The following is an 11,012-nucleotide window of genomic DNA, read 5'->3' as shown; positions in this document are numbered from 1 at the left end:
GACATTTCTCAAGCTGAAAGAACTGAAGAAAAAATTCAAGCCCCCAGTTGCAATACTGAAAGATTCTGTGAGCAAAATACTGAATGATGCAGAAAGCATTAAAATAAGATAGACAGATTAACTGTACAAAAAAGAACTGGTCAATGTTCATCTATTTCAGGAGGTGGCATATGATCAAGAACCAATGGTAGTGATGGAAGAAGTCGAAGCTGCACTGAAGGAATTAGTGAAAAACACAGCTCCAAGAATTGACAAAATATAAATTGAGATGTTTCAATAAACAGATGCCATGCTAGAGGCACTTACTCTTCTATGCCAAGTAATTTGGAAGAGAGTTACCTGACCAACTGACCGGAAGAGATCCCTATTTGTACCTGTGGTGCAGTGAATTACTTGGTATGGCTTTTCTAGCCGTGGTCTTTGTGACTCCCACCAGACTATGGGGTGGGACTATGCAAATAAGGTGCACAGAACTCTAATGTTGGGGTTGGTTAGTTTTGTAACTCTACTAGGCTTAAAATGAGCCTTCCTAGAGACAGAAAGGGGATCTCACTGTTACCGAGAGAGAAGACCTGGAGACAAAGTGGAGCATGTCCTTGGACCTGAGATCCTTGCACTGGACCTTCTTGGCAGAGACATCCAGCTGACAGATGGCAGCAGTAGAACCAAGAGGCATGAGACAGAGCAGCAGGATTTCTGGCCCACAGAGCAAGAAAGCTGAGTGTCCTTGGGCAGCAGGCTTGCGGGTGGAGTGGGGTGCACCTGGGTATACCCAGAGGCCAGGCTGAGAGGTCAAGGATCAGGGAGGCATGCTTGAGGGCACAGCAGAGGGGAGACGGTTCTGATTGAAGAACTATACCCTGAGAGCATTCCTGAACCTGAGTTGTAGCCTGTTACCTTCCTAATAAACCCAATAATCATGAGTACATTCTGTGAGTTCGGTGTGGCCTCTGCAACGAATTATCGAACCCAGCAGAGGGATAGTAAGTGCTGAGAGAGAGAGACAGCGAGTGTCAGAGTTGGAAAAAAGGCTGGAGGGAAGTGGCATGTCTAGTTTCATAGGAATAAGTCTTGGGCTGCTGATGGTGACTGTTTCCCTCTTGTGAGGCTGAAAGAGGTCAGAAGATGTCACCTCCATGCCCTTTTTGCAGTACCCATTCCAAAGAAAAGTGATCCAACAGAATGTGGAAATTATCAAACAATATCATTAATAGCATGTTGTTGTTGTTGTTGTTATGTGCCATCGAATCAGACCTGACTCATAGCGAGCCCTCCTTGGGTTTCCGAGGCAGTATCACTACAGAAGTAGATTGCCCAACATTCCTTCTGAGGAGTGGCTGGTGGGTTTGAACCATCAGCCTTCTGGTTAGCAGTGAAGTATCTTGGGCACTATGCTACCAGAGCTCACCATTAATAGCATACACAAGTAAAATTTTGCTGAAGGTAATTCAAAAACAGCTGCAGCAGTATATTGACAGGGAACTTCCAGGAATGCAAGTTGGATTCAGAAGAAGACGTGGAACGAGGGATATCACTGCTGATGTCAGATGGATCTTGGCTCAAAGCAAAGAATCCCAGAAAGATGTTTACTTGTGTTTTACTGAATATGCAAAAGCATTCAACTGTGCGGATCATAACAAATTATGGGTAACATTGAGAAGAATGGGAATTCCAGAATACTTGATTGTGGTCATAAGGAACCTGTACATAGACCATGAGGTTGTCATTTGAACAGAACAAAGGGATACTGCCTGGTTTAAAATCAGGAAGGGAGTGTGTCAGGGTTGTATCCTTTCACCATACTTATTCAATTTGTATGCTGAGCACATCATCTGAGAAGCCAGACTATATGAAGAAGAGAATGGCATCAGGACTGGAGGATGATTCACTGACATCCTGTGATATCCAGACAACACAACCTTGCTTGCTGGAAGTGAGGATGACTTGAAACATCAACCAATGAAGATTAAAGATTACAGTCTGCAGTATAAATTATATCTCAACATAAAGAAAGCGAAAATCCTCACAATAGGACCAATAAGCAGCACCACAATAGATGAAGAAAAGACTGAAGTTGTCAAAGATCTCATATTACTTGGATCCACAATCAACACCAATGGAAGCAGCAGTCAAGAAACCAGACGTCATACTGCACTGAGCAAATCTGCTGCAAAAGACCTCTTTAAAGTACTGACAAGCAGGATGTCACTCTGAAGACTAAGGTGCATCTAACCCAAACTATAGTATTTTCAATTGCTTCATATGCATGTGAAAGCTGGACAATGAATGAGGAAGACCAAAGAAAAGTTGATGCTTCTGAATTGTTGGCAAAAAATACTGAAAATACCATGAACCATCAGAAGGATGAACAAATCTGTCCTGGAAGAAGGGCAGCCAAAACGTTCCTCAGAAGCGAGAATGGCCAGACTTCGTCTCATCTACTTTGGTCATGTTGTCAGAAGAGACCAGTCCCTGGAAAATGATATCATGGCTGGTAAAGTGGAAGGTCAGTGAAAAAGGGGAAGGCTCTCAATAGATGAATTCACACAGTGGCTGCAATGATAGGTTCAAGTATAGCAAGGATTATGAGGATGGCACATGACCTGGCAGTGATTCATTCTGTTGTACATAGGGTTGCTGTGAGTGAGAGCTGACTTGACAGCACCTAAAAACAACAGTAGAAGAACTCAAATGAAAACAGCAAATAAGGATACAAATGGAGCTGTGGCTATCAACCGGCCTGACAGAAAAGCCATTTTGAATATTTGCAAGGGGTGTTCTAACTGCGACAGCAACCCGTTAATTGGCTTCACTTGCCAAGGACTCCACGGGTACCCACACTGATTGGCTGGTGATCAGAAAGCAACTGTGCCCACACAACCCAACCTTATCCACACATCCTGTAGCCCCATCCACTGCACCATCTGCAGAGGGCCACCACCTGCTTCTGCACCAACCAATCAACCATGGACAGCAGCCAAACCAGCCCAACTCACCCTCAACTACTCTGCATGAACAGCTAACAGAGATCTGTGCACACATTTCCATGCAGGAGTGCCTGAGAGAGAAGGACACAGGGAAGAGGTAACTATGGGGAGGAAGTGGGAAGAAAGTTGTTGCATTTTGGGAAACTGCAGTCAATGTCATGAGACAAAGTATATGTGAACTGCTGTATGGAAAGTGAATTTGCTCTGTAAACTTTCACAATAAAATTTAAAAAAAAAAAAAAAATTGCCCCAAGCTGGTTACCAGTTAGGAGGAAGGGTAAAACACTAACTAGAAGGTGGACACATATTAACTTAGGTAAAGAGAGTAAAATAAATAAACAGCATTTTGGTTCTCTAGTGCTATTCTAACAGAAAATACCACAAGGAGGTAGACGGCACGAACAGGGATTTATTTTCTTACCGTTTTGGAGGCTAGAAGTCCAAGTTCAAAGTGCCAAGCTCCAGGATGAAAGTGCCTTGACCGTGGGCTTCAACTCTGCCTCTTGCTCACAGCCCACTGGAGCTAGAGGTGTCTCTTCACTCAGGCAGCTGATGGCTGCTGAAGCTGACCAGCCCAAAGTCAACAAATAAAACAGCACAGTTCCAATATTACCAAACAACATGGCAGGCCACTAGTTCAAGTCCAGAGATAGTCCAAGATCGGCAGGAATCATGGCAGCCTGCTAAATGAAGACTTGGCTACACGCAGGGTCCAAGCATACCAAAAAGCTGCAGACCATTCCTAACGCTTCTTATCTACTGGAAGTAGACCACATCCTGAAAGCAGCTACTAGGTGCTGCACCAGATCCCACCATGGAGTTAATTACCAGTCTCATCATGGGGAATAACTACAACCAGCTGCCCAGCCATATTGACACATAACCTGAACTACCACAAATAATAAAAAAGAAATTTAAAAAATTTTAAAATATGATGGCAGAAATGTTTAAAAATCCACAGAAGGATGGGAAGATAAAAGTTAAAGACGGTCCTCAGATGGAGAACACACAGACCAGATTGTGACCTAAAAGCAGGACTGGAAGGCTCAAGTACTGATTCTGGTGCTCCAGCACCCACCCAAGGCCTAGACAGAGCAGAGAACTGTGGAGGGAGACCCTTATCACACAAGACCATCTTTCCATGGGCTCTTTTCATCCCAAAGCATCCAGCACAAAAAGAAACAGAAAAACCCCTACAATTCCACATTACTAGGGAATGCTACCAGAGCTCCTTAACAGGGAAAAGGGAGAGAAGCTGGGACAGACAGACAAGTGGACTGCTCACTGGCATCTACTTCTCAAGAGTAAGATGGAAGCCAGAAGTCTTTAAGTGCTCAATCTGGAATCCTGCAGCAGAGTCGTAAGCACCAGAGAATAGAATGTCCTGAAACATGCTGAACCCCTGAAAGCGTGACCACGGTGGCTGTTTACAAGACACCCTGAGAGGAGATGACCAGCTGCTGAAGCCTCAGAACACAACATGGGGCAGAGGTTAGCGGGTCAGGGCTGGAGGTCTCTGGGAAGTACTGCAGGGAAGGGCCTCGTCCCTGTGGAGGGAGAGCTCAGCCAGCCCAGGCTCCCTGCCCGCTCTGGGCCTGCAGGTCACCAGAGAAGCACGGACTGGGCATACTGGGCTTTTCCTCTCCAGCAGCCGGCCGGCCCAGCTCTGACTGAGCTCAGGCTTGGTGAGCGGCTCCGGAACAGTGAGGCCCAGCAGCCCGGAGTCACCAGCCACCTTCCTTCACATCTGCTTTATTAGGAACAAAACTGTCATCTCAGTATCCGTCTGCCAGCTCTTTCATCTTGTTCTCAAAAGGTCCAGAACTCAGTAAGCAGACTGATCCAGCACCTCCAGACAGAGCCAGGAGCATCTGCCCACTTCCAGGGCTGGCCACACAGCCACTGCTCCCAGGCCTGTGGGCAGCATCCTCTGCTCTGGTCTGGAAGCAAGGCTGGCACTCTGCGTGGAACATGCTGACCCCACAAGGGGACTCCCTCTTATGACCCGGGCTCTGTCTCTGGGCAGATGGGGCTGCTGCACCTCAGGCCCACTGCCTGAAGAAGCCTCAGGTCTCAAGCAGGATAGAAGCTGCTGCCAACCCAAAGCCCATGGAGCCGCTTCTCTGGAGCAGGCACGCACGGCTCAGCTTCACCATTCACTATCTGGAAAAGAGGCTCTCTCTGTCACTCAGACTGCAGACACCAGCGGGGAGATGACCATGTGCTCAGCCAGGTCTGCAGGGAGAATATTACACTAAGACCACGTGTGCAGCAGAACCCGGCCAAGGCAGGCTGCAGGCCAGACCCTGAGAGGCAGAGTGGGGTTTGTGTGAAATAAAGTCCCACTGATACACAGTCATGTCCACCCAGCAACCACAGGCCAAGGCTACTTCCACACTACCATGGCACACTTGAGTACTTCCCACAGAGCCCACAAAGCCAAAAATATTGACCAACTGGCCTTCCACAGAAAAAGTTTCCCAACTCCTAGTCTTCACACGTATCTAAATTTTTCTCATCTTTGAAAAACAATACTAACCCTACTTACTCCTCTTGCGAGCATACCACCCACCCACCCATCCACCCATTCACTCTCACCCACCCATCCATTCCATCCACAAACCCATCCACCCACCCATCCACCCAACTCCTTTCCTCAAAAAAAAAAAAAAAAAAAGTTTTAATATCTTTATCAGAGTGATATGTACATATGTACACACGCTCTAGAAAGTCAGAGAATGTGAGATGGACCCAAGAGGAAAAGCTGGCCTCTCCCACTCACCCACCCTGCTACCCTCTCTCATTCCCAAGTCTGTTTCTCACAGCCTTTGTTTCTCTTTTAGCTGTCTTCTCTTCTAACCTCGTTTCTAAACTGTGTGTGTGCATATATATATATACACATACACACATATATATACACACGTGAACACTCCATCCATCAGATATATGTACATACAAACACGTCTCTTGTCACTCCATCCATGTGATGAACTGACTTGCTGCAGTGGAAGAGTGACAATGAAGCCTCACATCCCTATGCCCCCGACTGCCATCCCCCTCACTCTCCCTGTGCAGGTGCACCCCAGTTTCAGTCACCTCCACGTGAGCAGGTAAGTACTACTCCCAGTTCACTCTGACACTGCCTGTCCACTTACAGGACCTCCAAGAGGGGTCCTTTTCTTGCTGTCGACTCATCGTTCCCAGACTCTGACTGTAAGCCCTCCTTGACCCTCAGTGCTTCAAGGCACCCCCTGCCCAGCCCTACAGAAGTGCCCTCCACAGTCTCAGTCGAGGTGGGACACTTAAGGGTGGCTTCTCAAACAGAAAACTTTTGTGGCCAGCTGTCCGCAAACAGCCTGCTGCCTGCCTGTGGCTCTGCCCAGGGACACGTGGCCTGCCCAGTCTGGCAGTGGTACATACTTGAAGCGGACCTTCTCGTCCATGTCCAGGGGTGGGTCCTGCGTGACGAGGCTCACCAGCTCCTCCATGCACTGCTGCCCACACAGGAAGTCCAGCAGCTTCCGGTTCTGTGCCTTGCACTCCTGCAGGAGGTCATCCTCATCCATCAGCTCCTGCAGTGTCACGTCCTCCTTGTCCAACAGTTTGTCGACATGTGATGTGGTGTTCAAGTCAAACTTCCAGAACATGGTGATGGCTCACAGAGCTGCAACAGAGGCGACAGGGTAATAATGTCTCACCACCTCCACAAGCCCACCCTCAGCAACCCCACATTGAAGAAGTCCAGGAAGCCTGGGCCAGTCCATTCCCGACAAGTGTGTACACACACGGGCCCTGGCCAGAGAGAGCCACGCCCTGGTCTGGCTCACCAGCCAGCACTGCCTACCTTGCTGCCTGTCGCCAGCAGCTCAGCCCTGTGGACACCACTGTCCTCCCAGCTTCCAGGCTGCTGCTCCTCTAGGCTGGCCCCTGGGCTGACCTGCCTCCCTCACTTGACAGCCCCCTGTAAGCTCACCCAACCCGTGACACTGTTCAGCCAACAGAGCCTGCTGTCTCTCACATGCAGGCCCACCCACAGCCTCAGAGTCCGGCACCCTCCAGAGCAGACACTGAACACTCCCCTCACGCCTCCCAGTGTGCCCCTCAGCAAGTCAGACTCCAGACAGCTGGTGTCGCTAACCCCCGACCATCCATGCTAGGTGACACCCAGAGTTGTAGGTGCCACCTCCCTCCCGTGTTTATGCTGTGAGTCACTAGGTCTGGCCACGTCCTTTTCCACACCTCCAACACAGCCTTTGCTTCGATTCCAACCGGGCTGCCCTAGCTCACGGCTCTTCAGTGGCAGCCTGTGGGGCAGGCTGCATTGACTCTGACGGAAACAGGAGCCCAGGTAGCACAAGGACTGAAGCACTCAACTGCCAATCCAAAAGCTCCATGGGAGAAAGATGAGGCAGTCTGCTTCCATAAAGACTTACAGCCTTGGAAACCCTCTGGGGAAGTTCTACTCTATCCTCCAGGGGTGCTGTGAGTCTGAATCAACACAAAGGCAGTGGGTTTGATGGAAAATAAAACCACAAAGCCTACATCTTTAATACACTAAACTGTTCCTTTGAGGTTATGGCAAAGTTATATGAATCATTATTTATGAAAGTATGGCAATAAGAGACAGGATTTATCTTATCTATTATTTTTATTTAGAAATATTGAACATTATCTACACCATAAGGAGCTGTGGTGGCATAGTGGTTAAGGCACTTAGCTGCTAACCAAAAGGTCAGTGGTTTGAACCCACCAGCTTCTCTGCAGGAAAAAGATAAGGCAGTCCACTTCCATAAAGACTGACAGCCTAGGAAACCCTATAAGACAGTTAGACTCCATCCTCTAGGGGCACCGTGAGTCAGAAACCACTCCACAGCAATGGATTTGGTTTGGGCTTTGCTTCCGTAAAGATTGACAGCCTTATAAACCTTCTAGGGCAGTTCTCTGCCCTACAGCGGTGCTGTGAATTGGATTCGACTTGATGGCAGTGGGTTTGGTTTTTTGGTATCTACTATGTAAAACCCTCCTGTTTGTTCATGAAACCATGCTGCTCTGAGACTGCTTACCAGGCCCCGCCCCCTATCTGTGCCCCTAGCCCTCTCATGCCTTTTCTGCGTCTTCTGTACTGATTCAAACTTGTTTTACCAAACTTCCATCATCTTCACATCACTCCCACCTCTCTGCTGGCCACAGATGCCAGACGTACCTCCAGGCTGCTTTGTACAAACTACCTCTCTGGCCCTCTAGATGCCACCCACTCTCCCTCCCCAACATCCCACAGCCACAAAACACAAAGACAAAATGCACTTTGACACTTCGATGCCTGTGCACACGTTCTTTCTTGTGCTAAGACAAAAGCTTACTCACCCTGTCAGACAAAGGGAACACAGCACTCGCTCTGCTGCCCTACAGCTCCCCACACCTGTACACACACTTCTGTCACCCTACAGCTCCCCACACCTTACACACCACTAAACCAGTACACGCCTCTGCACCCGTACACATCTCTGTTGCCCTATAGCTCCTCACATCTCTGCCACCTTATCTCTCCCCACATATGTATATACCTCTGCCCCTGTGCACACCTCTGATCAGTACACACCTCTGCTGCCCTGTTCAGAATTTTGCACGTTCTCCATGACCCCAGGGCTGGCTGGCCAGTTTCACAGCAAATTGTTCAACGTTTTGTACGCTGACTGCAGGAGGAATCTGAAAGATGCTCATGTTTTTTGAACCATACATTTGCCACATGTCTGCTTCAATAGGGGACCAGTGTATTCTAACCGCGAGAGCTCCGTTTGAATAACAGCTCTTCAAAATCATCCTTTTATGATTCCGAAGGCAATGAGCAACAGCTAAAGGTGTTGGCCTCTCTAAGCACCAACCTCCGCGATGACGTCAGAGCAGGAACCCACGGGCTGGGAGGGAACTTCAGCAGATGGCGCATGCAGGCTGTGGCGGCTCGATGCTCCAGGAAGACACTGCGGGAGGAGATGCCATGGCCCATCCCTATACACGGCAGCTTCTCCCTCACTGCTCAGGGAACCCCCGGCCATAGCCACAAGCATGAGCCTTGGCTAGCCTGCTGGGCAATGAGTGACCACAGCCCAGTGGCCTTCGGGGGCCGTCAGCCTGCTCACTCACCACCAGTAGATGCCAGTGTATGGGTGAGCCCACCAACCCCAAGCAAAGGAGTCACCCAGCTGGGCTACTCACCAACCCCCAGAACTGACAGCAAATAACTAGCAGTCATGTAAGCCTCTAGGTTTGGAGTTGCTTGTTATGCACTAAAAGGTAGCTGATACAAAAGCTTCTCTCTCTGCTAGGACAAGAACAGATATATGCATACCTATATTGATCACAGCACTATTTACATCAGCAAAAAGATGGAAACAACCCAAGGGACTATCAACAGAAGAATGGATAACCAAACTATGGTACATACACACAATGGAATATTATGCAACCCTAAAGAATAACATTGTTGTTGTCATTTGCCGTCAAGTCAGACCCGACTCATAGCAACCCATCCTTGGATTTCCAAGGCAGTATCACTATGGAAGTAGACTGCCCAACCTTCCTTCCAAGGAGTGGCTGGCGGGTTTGAACCACCAGCCTTCTGGTTAGCAGTCAAGTGCCTTAGGCACTACACTACCAGAGCTCCTAAAGAATAATGTAGAATCTGCGAAACACCACATAACGTGGATGAACTTGGAGGACATTATGCTGAGTGAAATTAGTCAGAACTTGGAGGATATTATACTGAGTGAAATTAGTCAATCACAGAAGGACAAATATTGTATTAAAATGTCAAGGAAAAGTTTATATATGTAACGCAACTTTCTTTGTTGGTTACCAAGGGTGGGTACACTGCTAGGTATGTAGAGACATGTATTGATGTGGGTGAAGGGAAGGGCAATGCACCAAACGTCAGTGATCAACACAGTGGCACTGAGGAAGAAGAAGACATAGAGGGGGTACATGGGAGGTACAGACAACAAGGATGAACCCTTTTGGACATACAGTACTGTGTTGTCAGTGAAGGCAAACATGGGTGGCTAGATGGGTGGACAGGCTGAATGATCAGGTTTGTCTAGGCAGAGGGGAGTGTGCCCATGACTATGTAGAGGGTTGGCAGACGATGTTTCTACAAACGTATTTGTATGTTCTGTAAGAATGTCCAGGTATATAGTAGAGCTGACAAGGGACAAGATTGTGGTGACTTCTTGGCCACAGCCAGCTACCCAGAGGGAGAGATCAGTTGGACCTGTGGGCTTGGGACCATGGTCCCAGGGGGACATCAAGCTCAACCGGCATAACACTACAGAAAACAGTGTTTCACATCCTACACTTTGGTGAGTAGCGACTGGATCTTAAAAGCTTACAAGCGATCATGGAAGAAAGAAGGGCTGCTTATGCATAGGAAGACAGTTCAGGGGGCAGGAGTGCATGGAGAGATGGACACAGGGAAGAGGTAACTATCGAGAGGAAGTGGGAGAGGAGCTGTTGCACTGGGGTTAAAAAAAAAAAAGCTTGCAAGCAGCCATCTAGATGCCTTTTCATTGCTCTGGACACTGGGTCTCTCCTCGTCCAGAGCAATGAAAAATGAAGAAAACCAAAGATGCATGGAAACAATTAGTCCAAGGGACTGGCAGACCATGTGACCTATACAACCATGAGACCAAAAGAATTAGATGGTGCCTGGCTACCACTGTCAGCCACTCACAGGGGGATCTGTACAGGAGATCCTGGATAGAGTGGGAGAACAGTGTAGAACAAAACTCAAAATCATTAAAAAAAAAAAAAAAAGACCAGGTTCGGTGGTTTGATTTTTTTAAAAAAAAGCACCAAACTCACTGCCATGAAGTCGGACCTGACTCATAACGACCCTTCCTTGGGTTTCCGAGGTGGTATCACTACGGAAGTAGACTGCCCAATCTTCCTTCCGAGGAGTGGCTGATGAGTTTGAACTGCCAGCCCTCTGGTTAGCAGTTAAATGCCTTAGGTACTATGCCACCAGAGCTCCCT

General features: G+C 48.2%; 1 protein-coding gene across 1 annotated transcript in view; it reads right to left on the bottom strand.

The window, feature by feature from the left end:
• The window catches only part of PPP6R2 (protein phosphatase 6 regulatory subunit 2), a 44,728-nt gene extending 38,094 nt beyond the window's left edge, over positions 1-6,634 (bottom strand). The window contains exon 1 of the mRNA XM_007954766.1: positions 6,408-6,634. Coding sequence (XP_007952957.1) covers positions 6,408-6,634 — 227 coding nt within the window. The remainder of the gene's footprint in view (positions 1-6,407) is intronic.
• Positions 6,635-11,012: the final 4,378 nt, after the last annotated feature.

The sequence above is a fragment of the Orycteropus afer genome, unplaced genomic scaffold (assembly GCF_000298275.1).
Source record: "Orycteropus afer afer isolate SDZICR_OR568_19922 unplaced genomic scaffold, OryAfe1.0 scaffold00471, whole genome shotgun sequence".
NCBI classification, from domain to species: Eukaryota; Metazoa; Chordata; class Mammalia; order Tubulidentata; family Orycteropodidae; genus Orycteropus; species Orycteropus afer.
Note: the sequence above shows the minus strand (reverse complement) of the source record. Positions and strands in the feature narration are given on the sequence as shown.